The 16,781-nt window shown below is 50.8% G+C and overlaps 1 protein-coding gene across 3 annotated transcripts in view; it reads right to left on the bottom strand.

Moving 5' to 3' along the window:
• Positions 1-16,781, bottom strand: part of NTM (neurotrimin) — a 334,211-nt gene that overhangs the window by 45,647 nt on the left and 271,783 nt on the right. For all 3 annotated transcript variants that reach the window (XM_051638361.1, XM_051638363.1, XM_051638362.1), the window contains one exon: positions 4,020-4,252. In XM_051638361.1, the coding sequence (XP_051494321.1) occupies positions 4,020-4,252 (233 nt within the window). The remainder of the gene's footprint in view (positions 1-4,019; positions 4,253-16,781) is intronic.

Below are 16,781 nucleotides of genomic sequence, written 5' to 3'. Positions count from 1 at the left end.
AAAACTCATTTACACCAAACAAAAGGGGAGGGGTGATTATTTGCTCCAGTGACAACAGAAAGAGTCAGATAGGGCCAGAGAAACTGATAAAGAAGCTGGAAAGCGCTAATATCCCCCAGTCGCGCGCCTTATTATTTTTTCTTACTATTTCTTCCTTTTTTTCTTTCTTTCTTTCTTTCTAAGCACTAAAATTCCACCATTTTCTATCATGCAAATTTGTGTGCCTAAGTGAGATTAAGCTCTGGCAGGCACTGTGCCTCCTTCCCCAAGTCCATTTCCCTCTCTGAGATAAGGCCAACTTTCCTTAATGCATCTTCCGAGGCAGTGGGAGTGTTTTGCAGGCGCGCATTGGAGACGGCTTATTATCAATACAAATAAGAGCTTTCCAGACACCCTCCTCCACTCTCCTTTAAAGTCAGGAACCCAAAAAAACAGCTTAAATAGCTAAGATGTCCTGCAGTGACTGGGGAGAAGGGGAAGGCTGCGCCTGAGGTGCTGCTGCTGGGACAAGAAGCAGGACCTGCTAAGGAAAGCAAGGTGGGATACAGGAGAGGAGGGGAAGGGAAAGCATCACTCCTCAGAGGTCACCAGGGTCTAAATGCTCTTTCTTGCTCCAGGTTTCTGCCTCCCTCCAAGTCCAGATCTTGCCTATTGTACATGGGGCTTTCCCAGATTTTGTCCCTTTGGGATTTTCACCCAGAAGCACCTCACTCTTCCCAGAGTCCAAGGCAGGTTCCTGCAAACACGGGCAGCGCTGCTTCCCTCTGCTTTGTCTGATCTTACAGCAACTCCTCCTAAGAAGAAATGAGGGCTGAGCGAGCAGGACAGGCAGGGATCACCTTCCAGGCCCTGCAGGTGACATGGATCCTCCCTGAGCGGTTCAATTTAGGTCTGTGAGCTTCTTTTCTGGGGACATGCATGTGCTAAGATGCTCCTTGTACTTTTTGCAGCCATGTTGTTGGCTCATATCAACTTGGCATTACCAACACTGAGCCTGACCCCATTTAAAGCAGTCCCCAAAATAGCAGGTCTGAGCTTTGATGCATTCAATGCCAAGGGGCTGTGTCTCCTTCCTGGGCTCATTTGTCCCACATTAGTGCAGAGGGAAGGAGAGATGCTCAGACCCGCTATTCCTGGATCAACAGCAATCACCTTTTCCCTTCTGTATCAGGATTTCAAGACTGACAAAGCCTGGCCAACGAGGAAAGGTGGGAGAAACAGGCTTTGCATCACTTCATAAAGGAGCTGGCTAAGGGGCAACACAGTAACAACCTTCCCAAAGGCAAAAGGTTGGTACAAAGAGGACACTGATCTATTGTTCCCCAGGTCTGCTGAGAATAGGCTGAGAAAAACTCCACTTCATTTGCAACAAAGAAGGTTTAAGTTAGATATTAGCTATATATTTTCTAATTATAAAGGTAGTGCAGCAGTAGAATAGATGGTCTAGGGAGACTGAAGAACCTGCTTTGTTAAAGATTTTCAAGAATAGCTTTCACACGTGTTTGCCAGCAACGTCTCTGCCTTGTTGAAGGGGAACAGGCTAAATTACCTCTTGAGGTGCCTTCTGCCCACCTATTTTGGGATCTCTGGCATCAATACAGTCAACCTAGAAATAAGTGTGCAGCACCTCCCTTGCTGCAGCATGGACATCCTTGGTAGTTTCTAGCTGATTGTCTCTGGCTGCCTTGAGAGTCCACCCCCCAGCCTTCATACCCTCAAGGAAGCTCCTTCTGCCACCCATGTTTCCTCTTCTATTTTTTGTTCTTTCACCCTCAGCACCACTTCCTCCAGTAGCCTTTGGCAGACACCAGGGATGCCCCAGCTCCTCACTCCGTTCATCCATGGCCATTTCTCAGCAATATCCCCTAAACTTGGGGAAAAGCAGGGGCATGCAGGGCATGGGCTGAGGGTGTCTGGACCCTCGCTGATACAGACCCACTATGCCTGTCTGGAGGAGCAGGCTGCTGAAATCCCATCTGGAAGGGGAAGAGCTCCTTGCCCCTCCAGCCAGTCCCTTTGGAGAGTGCAGCCTGCCCAGGGGCACAATTTAATTGCATCCTGAGAGGCTGGAGCACTTCTGCCTCCAGAGCTGTGCCCGCAGGCCCTCTTCTGGAGCAGGAGGTAAGCCAGGACCTGCTTAGAGCAACCTGCACACCTCCCTCTTTCTGGCTGCACCAGGACTAGCCCAGCTTAAAAGGGGAGAGACCCTGCCCCACCTCCTCTCTCCTCTTCTTTCCCATCAGGCTGCAGGAAGGGGCAAAATGTCCCACAGCCACACCCTGAACATGGCACATCCCTGAAATCTTGGCTCTCAAGACACCCTGCTTTCCTAGGAGGGAGGAGTAAGCACTGCTTCCCACAAGCTGGATGTCTTTTAGGACAGGATTATACCAAATTGCATATTTATTGGGCTCATTTTCCAAGGAGAGTTAATCTTGGCACCCCAGACAAATTTTAATCAGGGTCATTAAAGCAAGCTTCCCTTTAATTGGACATGATATTCACTTTCATGTCCCATTGCTGCACATTATGCTCTCTTTCACCCAAGGTGAGTTCTTGAAATTAGGGGCCCCACTCCTGAGAGCCGGAATTTCTGCTGGCAGCAGTGAGGATGTTCAGGACTTAAAGGACTGAGCCCATCACTGAACCCCCCAGTACTTAAATTGTAAGGAGCTAAGATGTGACCTTTTTTTTCTCCAGCACCCAAACGTGTCTTCCTAATGATACAGCAAACCACGGGAGGGATGGACCTGAATGTCTGGCGATACGGGAAATTTAGGTCAGGAAATGGGAATCAGAAAAGAACAGATGGAAATTGTCCTGCCTCATTCCAGAGCCTGATAGTGACTTCACAACTTGTGGGTGATCGACTTTGGCTTAAGAAACTCAGGCAGGTAATAACAGATTGCAAGATAACCAGCAGGGACCCCGGCTGGCAATGCATCCGCTCGCTCACTGCCGTTAATGGAGATGGAGAAAGTCCGGCTCTGTTCAGCTTGTTTGATTGCTCCAAGAGGAAAGAGAAAATGGAAAGGGAGGGAGGGGGGGAAAAAAACCCCTGGGTTTGGGTTTTTTTCCCCCCTTCAATTCATTAGGCTGTCAATAATGCTCAGGCCTGGCATATCGACGGCAGATTAGCTCAACCCGACTCTGTGTACAAGACCAATGCCTTTTTAACCCAGCTTGTTTCCAAATCAATACACCCATCAGCATTCGAAAATTAGCCCGAGACGAGATTCCAATACTCAGCCTGGTGTGTCATGCTAAAAGGGCTTCTGGCCAAATCACAGCAGAAGGAGGAAAAAAGCTTGCTAGGAAGGGACTAGAAATTTTCCATTCATCTTCCCCAAGGCTGCCTCCCTAAGAGCACATCGGGCCCCATATGTCCCACCGCACCAGCTCCCCCTGGACTGTCTTCACCTTGATCTGCTTGACCATCGTGTGTGGTCATGCTTGTACGTCCCCTCTTGAGAGCCCGTGTGTACTTGCACACCTGTTCAGAGAGCACGTGTGCACCCCATGGACTGTACAGCCTGGGCAAGGCTCCACCGCCCCATGCCAGCCTTCCTCCTCCTCCTCCTCCTCCCAGAAGTAGAGAGTTTCAACACACAAACACATATTGTTGCTAGGCATACACACACCCCCGCAAAGTACACAAATCTGCCAGCTCCCTCTTCTCCCCCAACACAAGTTTTACTTCAAGCATTGCCTCCAGCACGGGAAACAAAAAAACCTCATCAAAATACAACAACAACAAACATGGGTTTGCCAGTGACTGCTTCAGGAGGCAGAGCTGCCTGTAGCAGAGCCTCATCCCAACTCCTGGAAAGTTGGATAAATGCGATTTCACACACCTGGGTCACTGTCCTGCTTCTCTGGGACTTTTCAAACTGCCAAACTTTATACCAAGTTGTCTTAGATGCAAAAGGAGCAATGGGAGGAGAAGACAGCAGGGTAAAAGGGAATAACAGAAAACAAAGCACTGAGCCCAACCCCTCTACAAATTCCCTTCCTCTTACCTTGCACGATGAGATGGACACGTGATGTCTTGGGGTGATTGTCTGTCTGCACGGAGCAGGTGTAGGGGCCCTCATCGTACACGTCCACATCCTGGATCTGGATGCTGTACTGGGTTTTGGTGTTGGCCAGGAGCACCACCCGAGGGTCCAAGCACCACTTGTCATTGCCAGCATAGAGGATGCTGCTGCGGTTCAGCCAGGCCACTCGGGTGACTCGGTTATCCACGGAGCACCTGGGGAGAGGTGAAGAGGTGACCCATCAGTGTGTGGCTCTTGGGTGCCCTGCCCTCCCTTCCCCAGCCCCTCCTGGTTCCCCTCACACTATTTTTAGCTTTGCTGACAGCAGCAGTTTCAGAAAACAAGTGCTTTCAGTGTCCGAAGAGGACAATGCCAGCACTTCACCTGCAGTGCTCAGGGTGCCGATACCCACCTAAACTGGTGCCTCCAGAGATTCGCTCCAGAGCTTCACAGTGATTTAAGGCACAGAGAGGTCAGAGTGCCCCACCACTGATGGACCTTTCTGTTCCCATTTGCTCCTTTACAAACCCAGAGACAACCAGAGCCGAGCCAAAGGCCCCATTCTGAGTCCAAAAACAGCTTCTCCGGGGGGCTGCAGGTTGCTGCCTCCCGCCCAAACCCACCACTTGTCTTTCTCTCCACAGACATTCATATTCCCACAGGCAGGCAAAGAAATGCAAAGTGGAGCTGGGAAAGCAGCTCACTCAGCTTCACAAGGGAGCAAGGAAAATTTATCTCAGGAGAAAGCCAGCTCTGACACATCTCCAAAGAGCAACCTTGAGCTTCCCACCATTTGTCCCCTCTGTCAGCTCTTCCTTCCCTTCCCATCTGCAGGGCTCACCCCAGCTAAGTATTGCACTTCTCAAGTGATATTTTGGAGGTAGAAAGCTTTTTCCCAGCCTCATTAACAACCTGAGCCCTCCAAGAAGACAACCTGGTGCAAACCTAGAAGAGACAGCTCCTGAAGGGGATTATTTTCCTGTCCCCAGTAGTGGAAGCCACTCTTGCTCCTCCCAAAGGTCTCCACCAGCCCTGTAGCCCTCCATTCCCATGTCCCCAAGCAAGGTTTGAACCACTCAGCCTCAGATCCACTCTTTATATTCTCCCCAGTCCACTTCACTACTGGTGCAGGGGCTGGGATGCAAATTAACTTTGGAGGCACTGAAAAAGAGCACGGCAGCCTCTGGGAGGTCTCACACAGCGTAACCTTAATGACTGTGAGGGGTTTAATGGGCTTTACATGCCAGGCTGTGGTAGCAGGGATGTTAACAGTAAGGTTGAATGCAGCTGTGGCATGGGGACTTTGCCCTACACTTCAGGGATTGTGTCCTTCCTCAGGGTGAGCTGTCTCCTTGCTGGTGGGTCTGCAGGAAGGACTGCTCTGCTGATTTGCTAGGCAAGTACCCGAGTTCCTGCACCATCTTCCTTCTCTGGTGTGAAAAACATTCAAGAAATTAAACAATTTTACTGCTGTTCCATAATGATATTACGATAATAATAAATTAAATGTGAGCAGATTTTTATTATCGACATTAAAAAAGCAATAGATTCAGCCTGGGCTGAACACCAAGATCTCAGCTCCTGCTCTCAGCTGCATTACAACTTGAGCAAAACCTGAGAGCTGAGTTGCTCAAGTTGAACAAAATTTTGGGATGGTTTTAGTATATCATGCTCTGGACCTCAGCTATCATAGAATCATAGGATGGTTTGGGTTGGAAGGGACCTTCAAGACCATCCAGATCCAACCCCCTGCATGGGCAGGGACACCTCCCACCAGCCCAGGCTGCTCCAAGCCCCATCCAACCTGCCCTTCAACACTGCCAGGGATGGGGCAGCCACAGCTTCCCTGGGCAACCTGGGCCAGGGTCTCACCGCCCTCACACTCCAGAATTTCCTCCTGATATCTCACCTAAATCTCCCCTCTTCCAGCTTAAAACCATTACGCCATGTTCTATCACAGCACTGGTAGCTTGGACCCAAGGGGTCTGAATCAAACTTGGGTGGATATTTGGTGCTTGGCCCTGGCCTGCCCATTAAAATGCCATGAAACATGCTGGGTTGCAGCCAGCAGCACGTCTGCACCACCACAGGCCTTTCCATCCTCACCTCCAAAGCCAGAGTGAGGAGATGAGGAACCACGAGGAGCCAGATGTGGCTTGAATTTCTCAGACTGGTCCCTTCAGCGGAGATGATCCCTAAGGACCTCTAAGCAGTATTTCCTCTCTCCTCCACACCAGGTTGTTGGGGTTTTTCTTGTGAAACGCATTGGCTTGGAGATCCCTGGATAATAATGGGGCCAGAGAGTGTGTAATCCAAGCATTCCCTCTATCATATGGGCATTTAAGTGCTTTTGAAAAGCAACGGGGCTCAGGTAACGCATGAGGCAGCAGTGAAATAAGTGCTTTTGCCCTTCACAGCACCCGGTCACAATCTCTTCTTATCACCTAGACATGCTTCCTCTGTCCCTGGGATCAGCAAGTTGTTATTCTATTTTCTTCCCTGCCTCTTAAAGCTCCCGAGCCAATCTATATACATAATAAAGCACGGAAAAAGCTCCCAGCAAAGTCACATGTTGACCCCTGGCTAGGGTGGGTTATTGAAGGGATGGAGGGTTGTGCTCCTGCCCAAGCTCCTTCCAGCCACCCTGCCAACCCTGCTCCTCCTCACACAAGCACTGGTTGGGGTCCCCGTGGCTGAGGCTCACTGCAGTGACCTGACGCTCTTCCAGCCTCTCCATCTGCTCCTGCTTCCCTCCTCTAGCAGCTCCTGTCTCCACAAGCCCAGAGCAGGGATGGGAACCCCTCCTCTCCCACATGCAGGCAGCCGAGCAGAAAGCCTTGGCTTCAGTCAGAAGGCCAGGCTCCAAGCACAGGTGGAGAGCAAAGCCAAGCCTGCAGCCTCCCTCTTCTCACCCTGTTCCTGGCACACACCAAAGCCCAGAGATGCCTCCTCCACCTCACTGGAGCCTCTTGCCCACCCTCTCACCCCACCATGTGCCAAAGAAGGAGGGGAGAGAGAGATCCTTGGGATGTTGGAAAACAGCTCTTTCCTCCAAAAAAGATGATGTAAAAACAATTAAGCACAGATGAGGTAATTTTCTCTCTCATGGTCCTTAATCCTTGTGTTTCTGCTTGGAAGGCAAGGTCTTCTCCTCCAGGAAGATGAAAAACAGCACACGGAGGAGATTATTACACTCCCTCTCTCTGCTTTCTCTTTCCCAAGTCCTGAGCCTCAGGGTTTCTCCTCCTGTAGGTGCAAACGTTGCTATCACACCATTGCTGCCTCATCCTGGGGATGCTTAGCAGGGAGATGTAGCTCCTCACACTGCACCAAACCCTCTGCTCTGTGCTGCCACTGAGGGCACCTCCACATGACCAGGAGTGACGGAGTTTGGTCATTTTAAGACCGTTGCATGCACTGACCAGAAGTGAGAGCTGTGTGTGTACACCTTCCCTGCTCAGCCCAACCTCCCAACTCCTGTCCTCATCCCACACTCCCTAGGCAAGCTCCTTTGCAGACACAGACCTGTTCCCACAGAGCCCACAAGCAAACTGCAGCCACTGCAATCAAGAATCAGGAATAAATAAGCAACAGGGTGCCAAAGCTGAGCACCCTGACCACTGATCCCACCCGTGCCTCACCCAGCCCCAGGTACTTCCCTGCCTTTCTGGTGTAGGCACAGATGGTCCATGCCAGCAAGGACATGCTCTCCTGAATTTCACTCTTTGCTTTCACTAGTTTGCACACAGAAAATGACGGGAGAGGAGGTGGCCCAGCAGTTGGGGGAAGGAGGGTTTTAATTACTGAAGTGTAGTAATTGGCACACAACACTATTTTTGTTGCCTCTTACACAGATCGTTGGTGTTCCAGAGGGCTGGGCTGGAGAGCACAGATTGTCTCAACCCAGCAGGACACACAAGAAATGAATAATGTTAATTAGAACTGAAAAGAGCTCAGCAAAATTACCAACCCGACTGCTGCTTTAAGTGCAATTATCAGGGTACAAGCTCCTCCACGGGGAGGCAGGAACGGGGCTAAGCCTGGTTCACCCCCGCAAACTTGGTGGTCCAGCTTGGGGCCATGAGCAAGCTTGACAGCTCCCTGGGCCCAATTCTGCCACCATCACCTAATTTCCACTGCGTGCCCACCCTAAGGAAACCCCCTTCCCAAATCCAGGCTGTCAGATGGTGTTTAACACACCAGGACACCAACCCACCGTCAAGCATCCCTAGATGTCTTTTGTTTTTCTTCCCAGCCTAGCTCAGCAGTTCCCAGACACCTCTGGATTTTGAAGCAATCCATTCCACACCAGCAGCATTTTGTCTCTGCTACAGGCTAGACCAAGCTGGAAATCAATTTGTTTGCAGGAACTAGCTGGGGGGGTCAGTTTAAAACCAGGGGCAAAAGCCTCCCACTGAGGCTAGGCAAGGAGAAGAGCTACTCCAGCCCTGTCTTGGCCCCAGCATCTCACATCCCAGGCAGCACCTTCCAGCCTCTGCACCACCAGCCGTGCTATAAATGATCAACTAAACTAGACGGTTGCCGGAGGCAGAAGCTTCACATCTCAGATTTATTTCTGTGATTATCACATTTTATTGTTATTTATTAGGATTAATTAAAGGCCAGGCTGTGAACAACTCAATCCCATTCAAACACGGTCCCATTGCTCTCGTAGACTTCCCTATGATGTTTCTGCTCTGGTGGCAACAGAAGTTTGGCCATCAATTCCTGAGTGAAGGGAAAGCTGGTGTCAGATTGTCCCTGCTCCTGGGGACAAGTGCTGCCCCTGACTCTGGAAGGCTGGGATGCACACCCCATGGGTGGCATGAGGCATGGGTATCATGCAAAAGGTGGTCTGGAAGCTTTTTTACTAATAAATATTAAGCCCAAACCCTCATTGCCACAATCCAGTCTGGTTTCCCCCTCCCTGCTATCTGCTGTACAGGGTTAAGTCACACATTTCTACCAACCCGGCCCTTCCTCAGCAGGATTTACAGCATCTGCTCACTTTTGTGCACCCAATCACTGCCAGTGGGGCAGCAGCAGGAACACCCATCTTGGTCCATCCAGCTTGTGTGGCTCAGCTCAACAAACCCGTGCAGCTCAGAGGCTCCATGCCGGGGACATTCCTGGTGGCAGATGGACTAGGGGATTAAAAAGGTCCATAGGTTTGATCCTGGTCTGCTAGATGCCCCAGCTGCTCACTTAGGTGGCTCTAATGGGCTCAAGGCTCATCCTCACGCAGGCCTGTGAGGATGACACAGTGGTGGGGTTCTTGGCATGTCCATCCTCACCTACACCTCAGGACCTCCCCAGCCATCCTTACCCTGAAGCTCCAACTCAGCTGGAGGGCATTCCTCGAGCTCAGAAACCAGCACAGTCACAGCCCCAGGATTTCTTCACGACACAGCATGGCTGTCACAGCCAAGAAACAGCTTCCCTGCCTGGGGAACCTGTTGCCTGCCAGGCAGGAGCTGACCCAGTGATTAACTCAGCAGCAGGGTCTGGCAGAACAGGAGGGGCCCTGCTCGGGCTGGTGCTGACCCACCACCCCACCCTGCGCAGCAGCAAGAGCATCTCCAAAGGCTGTGAGGTGAGGAGATGCCCTCAGATCAGCTGCTGCCTTGGTGCCTCTTCAAAATCATGCTGAGCTGGTCTAAAGCAGCACTCAGAAGTGGAAAATAAAAGCCCTTTGTGCTTCCCCCTCTCTTCCCTGCTTGGGATCTTGGTTGTTGCAGAGGGAGTCTGGTCTGGGAGGTCCTGCCTTTCCCAACCTGCAGCAAGTTCTTTGCAAGTCCTGCCCTTCATGTCTGCCCTCTGCAAGGCTTCAAAGGGATTTGGAACCTTCTTGCCAGGAAGGGTGAGTTAACGCATGTTTGTAAAGTACCTGATCTCCTCAGCTGGAAGTTTATACATGCAAATGAGTCACACTAATTATATTAATAATAATATACTGGGCTCGGAAAGATTCGCCTTGGTTCATTGCCCGGGATTTGCAGAGCTGCAAACAACTCCCAGTATGCTCCCTGAGTTTATTGGCAAATGCCAAGGAAACAGGAGGAAACTGGACTGGGGAGGAAGGAAGAGCTGCAAAAAGAGACGGAGCTCCCCCTCTGCAGCCTGCTGACCATGTATGGAGCAGCCAGGAGTCATGGGAGCACCCAACACCCCACCAGTCCCAGGAGACCCCAGCACTGAGGACTGGTGCAAAGCAGGCAGGTCGTGATGCAGCAGGCAGGGGTGGCTTGTCTGGAAAAGTCTTTCTCTCTCTGCAATGCAGCAGTGCACTAGCACCTTTCCAAGTCCCCTGCTCAGCTCATCCAGCCTTCTATTTATCCTCCTATTGTCTCTGCTAACAACAGGGCTCCACGGATCTACAGCATCTTCCATCTCAGCTCGGAGCGTGCCACAAAACATCAATGTGGGCAGCCACTCCCAGACCTTGTGAAGAGGAAACGTGTCCCTAGCCTGGGCTCCCACCCCTACAGCTGACCCCAGAGGGGGCTCCTGGCCCAGCTGCTTGGGTGCCCTCCAAAAGCTCTAACAGCACCAGGGAATGAGGGTGAGACCAGCATCAACCCACCCGTAGGCAGCTGTGCAGGGACACGTCCGGTTTACTAATGAAACATCACCCCCCAGGGAGCTCCTGCAGCGTTGGGATCCAGGGATTTTTGATTCCTCCTGGTTTTCTCCTTTTTCAACTTCCCAAAAGCTGAGTAATTGTTCAGGGGGCTCCTGGGTGCCAGCAGGCAAACAGCCCCAGGCAAAAGGCACCCCTTCTCCAGTAGCCTACAAAAGGGTCCTCCCTTCTGCAGGGAGGACACCACACCAGGCCAGTCCAGGCTCTGGCAGCTGCCTGCACACGTGAGAGGCTCGACTCTAAAAGGAGGTGTGGGAAACTCCACAAGAAGAAAACAACTCCATAATCGTCTCATTCCCTCCCCACAAGCGTTACAGAGCAGTTTAAACCCTGTCAGCTAAGGTCTCTTCTGAGGAGGTGTAGAGAAGTCTCCTCCCTCTGCTTCCAAAACCCTGTTGAGATCTCTCCTTGCTATGCACTTTTTCCCTAGAAAAATGCTCCTTTGCCACCCACAAGCCCCAGGTTGAGCCACTCAAGACACTCCAACTCCCCATCCTTCTCCCCCCCTCTTCCCTGGCAGCTCCTTTTCCATTCTCCTGCCCAGCAGGGAAGTTCCTCCAAGCTCCACTCCGAGCAGCTCCCCTGAACTCACTCAATTGTGAGCTGTGCCCCCCAAAGAAATCCTGGCTCTGCTTTGTGCAGTTGACACTATTGGCCCAGGAATAAAGCAACATCATCCACCTGACAGTCTGCAAAGGAACCTGCTTCTCTGAGCACCCAGGTGAGGGGCTGCTGAGCTTATGCACTGAAAATGTATTCCAAGGGAAGTGATGCACTTAACTCACTACAAGTGGGGAATTATCACTGAAGTGGCTTTTCCTTAGAAGTTGAGGCACAAAACAGGAATGGTGAGGGGTGAGCAGTCTCTGCCAGGAAAGAGAAGGAAGAGGGAGATGGATCCTAGACGATGCTGTGAGCCAGGAGGCAGCAGGACAGGAGAAGCAGGGGAGGAAAGCAAGAAGTGCTGTAAACTGGAGGGCACTGAGAGGGACAACACGGGGAAACCAGGAGTGCAAGATCACAGATCAGGTTTTCAAGGCACTGGCAGAGCTCTCCAGTAGCCCAGGACACTGTAAAACTGGGCTGTGATGGGCAGATGGGAGAACCTGCCCAGCTGGTCAGCTGCAGCCACCTACACCAAATATCTGCTGTTTATATCTCTAGATATTTGTAGCTTGAGAATAACTGCAAGTTAGCACATGACCTTCCTACGCCAGCTCTCCCTCACGTTCCTAGGTGCAGTTTCAGCACAACACCCAAGCTCATCTCACTTCTGCTGGCAGATGGGCAGAGATGGACAGAACGAGGACAACGAGCAAAACCATAAAATTAAGATAGAGGTGGTCCAAGCTACACCAGACTGCATGGGAGGAGCAGGACATCCCAAGCCTTAGGGGATAAATCCCCAGGCCTTGCAGAGTCCCTGGGGGATGGGAGAGGACCCTCCCCTTTGGCAGAAGAGGAGGTTTCCCCATACAAGGTCACAAGTGACCAAGACAAGAACGTAATTTCTTCTCTTGCTCCAACACCTATCTCCTTATGGAAATCAGCTCCTTGACAAGAAGCTACAAAGATATGGATGCTCAAGCCTCATCACATGGCCAGAACTTTCCCTATCACATAACCAGAAGGTTGCTTGCCACATGAACAGAGTTCAAGCATCCCATCACAATGGAATGTGGATTTGTCCTTGAGAGAAGGTGCCAGAGGAACACTGGTGCAGCAAGGAAAACAGAGAACCAGGGAAGGGGAGAGACAGAAGGGACATCAAGAAAGGAAAGATGATGGAGCCAAAAGCAATGGGACCCTCCCCAGCCATGCCACTTGCACAAATACCCTCTCTTTGTTTATAAAATGGCACTAATGAGACTGAAAACAAGACAGGGAGGGAGGGAAAGGACCCTTCCCAGTACAGACCCCCCTTTTCCTTCCCTCTCCCCTTGAGGACATCATCCTTAAAATATATTTCATTTCACAGCTGCATTATGGTACCACAAAATCCTGCGAATCCAATTTAAGAACAGATTACCTCCTCACTTACTTCATTTGAAGCAATTACATGTTAATTTTCATTGAGACCAGCCTAATGCATACCAATCTGATGCTGCAATCTCATTTGAATACTTGAGGGAACGCTAGTTGGGCTCCAGGCTCTGGAGGCTCATATTTAAAGGGCCACTTCACATTTCCTTTCCCTTTTCCCCCAGTTATTAACGCTTTCATTGCACTTGTGGTGATCCCTCCCTCCCGCCCCAGCGTTCCCAACAGCTGGTGCCACTCATGAGACCAACTAAAAAGGCCAACCAAGTTTTGCAGCCAACCCTGCAGAATGATGCTGTGCCCACCACCAGCCTGGTCCCCGAGGCAGGACCTTTCCCAGGTCAAAATTCAGTCTGGCTGATGTCTTTCTGCATCAAGCAAATGACCTTCCAGCGTCAAAGATGCTGATAAACACGTGCTGTTACTGCACGTGTCTCTAAAGCAACTCCTCCTTTTCCTGGGCCAACAACAGCCTCCACCAGGTTTCTAGCTGATGGTTATCTTCTGCTCCCTCATGCTCTTTTGAAGCTTCCCATCCAGCCAAGCCCACGGTATTGATTGGTGTCTTGGACACCAAGCTTTGAGTAATTAATAATGCCACGAGGCTGTGGATCCAGCTCCTGGTGCAGCCGGGGAGGCAGGTCGCCTCTGTCTCGCTGTACACATTGCAGTGATAAGCATTCATGTTGGAAGCTGCACCTTAATTAGATTTTTCAGATTGCAAAGGGCCCCGAGACACTTGTGCAGACACCATATAAATGTATATTGCATTGTACTGTAATTAATCCAAGGTGACGCAGAGGCAGACGGAGCAGGAGCGAGGGACTGATGCACGGCGACACAACCAGCCCCAAGATTTCAGCACATTACTGGGCTCAAGGCCACCCTAGAGCCCAAGCTCCACCAGCTACAATCCAAGAAAGCCTCCTCCTTGTGCCACCCATCAGAAATACATTGGGCTACTATTTGGATGAGCATTTCAGAAGCAAAAGGTTTCCTGGTGCATCCTCACCAGGGAAAGGTACCTCCACTTCTCCCTCCACACAAGCAGTTTAGCAGTCAGGAAGACAACAACAAGCAAGAAAGACAAGCAGAGATTAATTGCAGCTCCTCCTCCCCCAAATATTTAATCAATTGCATCAGGCAGTTGTCTATGGCATTGCTGAAAGCGTGTGTATGTCAGCACTGTGGGTGGCAGCAGGGCAACCCCAGACATTCGTGTCTCACATCAGCCAGCCACAAGCACCTACAGAAATGGTGGAATGAGGCTGATGAGATTGTTTTGTCAGAAAAACGTCATAGGGGAAGGAGTTTGTGCTGAGAACTCAAGAAAGATGCTGAAGATGATAAAGCGACAGGAAAATAACTGGTCATAACCATCATTCCATCTCCTCTAGCCTTCTGCTCCCATGAGACTCCCCTGCCTGGAGCTGGGAAGGGTTTCCTTCATACTGGGATAGCCAAGAGGTTTCACAACTATTTAGGAACTCCCTTTATCTCAAATGCAATTCAGCTGCTGCTGCTTGAGTCCTTTGCCTCCAGGGAGCCAGCTGAAATGCCAAGCAGGTGCCACCCAGAACCCACAGCACTGCCACCAGCATGCTGGACCCTTCACCACCATCGATGGGCTGGATGAGACCCCTAGGGAACATCACAGCTGCTCCAAGACCCCCAGTATCTTGTTCACTGGGTCCCAGCACAGTGGATGAGATCTCCACCTCCCTATGGATGTGAAGTCTCAGCCTCAACTGTACCCAGGTACTAACCCAGGAGGTAAAATGTCTTTTGGGGTGGGACGGAGCTGGGCTGGGAGGCTGCAGGATGGGACGCAGAGCAGCTTCCTGTCTGCTAAGATGCTGTGGGTTTGGAGGGGATGAAATAAGTCACTGGGCCCCATGGGGTATATGTTGAGAAACCAAATAATCAGGATTCAAGGGAGAAAAGGCAGTTACCTGGGTAACAGTGTGTTGCTAACACATCTGCCACTGCCCAGATGCTGCTCAGCTGTGAGAGCAGCCCCAGAGCCCAGCCTGCTGCTCTGGTGGCCACATGGCATCCCAAGGATGAAGGCACAGTGTTTTTCCCAAGGCTGGGTGGGAAACCAGAGTCACCCCCTGCCTCAGCCCTGCCCCAGTGCAGCCCCCAGCCATGGGCAGCTTTCAGCAAGGCCAGCAGCTCTTGCTGTCCAACCCCACACCCTAAATGATGGCAGCAACCACTGAGATACAGAAGCAGCTGACATCCCATGGCTTGCCTGGCCTGCCCCAGGTAGCATCCCATCCTCATGGACTCATCATGCTCTTTTCCTCCTCTGTCTCCCATCCACCACACTCCCTTCCCAAGAGCTCCTTTGCAGCGAGCAAGGAAGGAGATGCCCCTGCTGGCAGACATGGCTGCAGATGCCAAGGTGACACAAGGACACAGCAGATACTGGTAGCACCAGCACCCAACCTCCGGTCCCAAGACCACCCCCAGCACCCACTTTTTACCAGTGGCCGCAGCACCCTCTGCTCCCCATGCAGCTGATTGCAGTTCACACAGCAGCAGCCACACTCCAGCTAAAACAAGAGGGTTTTGGTGGCTCGGGGACATATTTTCAAAGCACCAGGAGAGACTTTGGTTGCCTGCTTCCCACTGAACCAACTCAGTCCCTGTAGGAGCCTTTGAAAACATGGCCTTTATAGTTTTCCATTTTGATGTCACATCTGTAAGAATATATGGTGGTGGATTTTTTATTATTTTTTTTTTCTCCTCATCCTCCTCTTCCTTTTAAGAGTTCACACTTTGAAATCTAATTTTTATTTATTTTATTTTCCCCAAAAAGGGCTGACTCCCCACTGAGCACAGAAGGAGAAAGAGAAAGGAGGGTGGGGAAGGAGCCTTCAAAAAGTGCCCAGATTTAATTTTTAATCAGAGGAAAAGAAAAAGAAATTTGTTGATGATCAAACAGATTCAAGTACCTTAAAAGAAAGAGACCATCAGTAAATGGAAACTAGTTAAGGAATTACATGAAAGACATGGGAGACTCTCAAGAAGCAGAGAAGATTCTGTAACCAAGTGGAAAGCCAAACCCTTCAGTCCCAAACCACTGGAGCAGTGAGAATCAGTAGGTGAAGTATTTGCTCTGCAAAACCAGCAACTGATGGGAGAGCTGGTGGCTTGCAGAGGGGCTGAGCCCACTCAGCACCAGCAGCTGCCTGAGGGAGCCCAGCACCTCGGAAAGAGCAGCCCTGGCAGGCTTCTTACCTGCTCACTTCCCTGCATAGCCAAAACAAGTGTAAGCAGTCAAATAAAGGGCTGCATTGCTTTGAAAAACAGCACCCCTGGGGGCTTTGTGTTTTCCTTTTCCTCCTCAGCACCTTCCAGCTCGAGTGTGCTCAGTTTATAAATCCAAAGAGGGTGGGATCAGTTTATTTATTTATTCATTCCCCCTCCCCGCCCCCCCCCCCCCCTTTGCTTTGGTTTTAATCCACCGGCAGTGCTTTGCAATTCAGGCTGGGATCTAAAAAGCCAGCAGGACTCTTTGTGAGCCAGGAACATGATGCAGGACTGAGTGATTTAGGGAGGGGAAGAGCAAGAAGAAGCTGAGAAGGAGGAGAGACCAGAGCAGCACCGAGAGAGAGCCTGAAGCAGATGACTTGAGATGGAGACCAATCCATCCTCCACCCCTAACCCACCTTCCTAAGTTCAGAGGCCAAATCCTGTTGCCTTCTGACCTGTGACCGGCTGGGATAACTTGGAGACCTTTTAACCAGGAAAACAGAGTGACCATTTGCTCTCATGCAGAGTGAGCAAAGCCCAGAGGTAGCATTAGATTAGCAGCCAGCTCCTCCAAAGGCCTGGAAACTTTGATTGTTTAATATGTATGTGCCATGCCTCCAAACCCCAGTAAATGTTTTATTAGGGCAGCTCAGGCTTTCGTGCCCAAGCCTTGCTCCTTTTGGACTCTGGGGATCTTGTTGTGATTGGAGAGACATTGCTCATCATCTCCCCCTCTTCCAAGAAGGGCCGTGTGGCTCCTGCCTGGCTATTCCCTTCCATCACGCTTAAAATGCATTTTAAGC

This window comes from Apus apus, chromosome 22 (assembly GCF_020740795.1).
Source record: "Apus apus isolate bApuApu2 chromosome 22, bApuApu2.pri.cur, whole genome shotgun sequence".
Taxonomy (NCBI): Eukaryota; Metazoa; Chordata; class Aves; order Apodiformes; family Apodidae; genus Apus; species Apus apus.
This window is presented reverse-complemented; position numbering and strand designations above follow the sequence as displayed.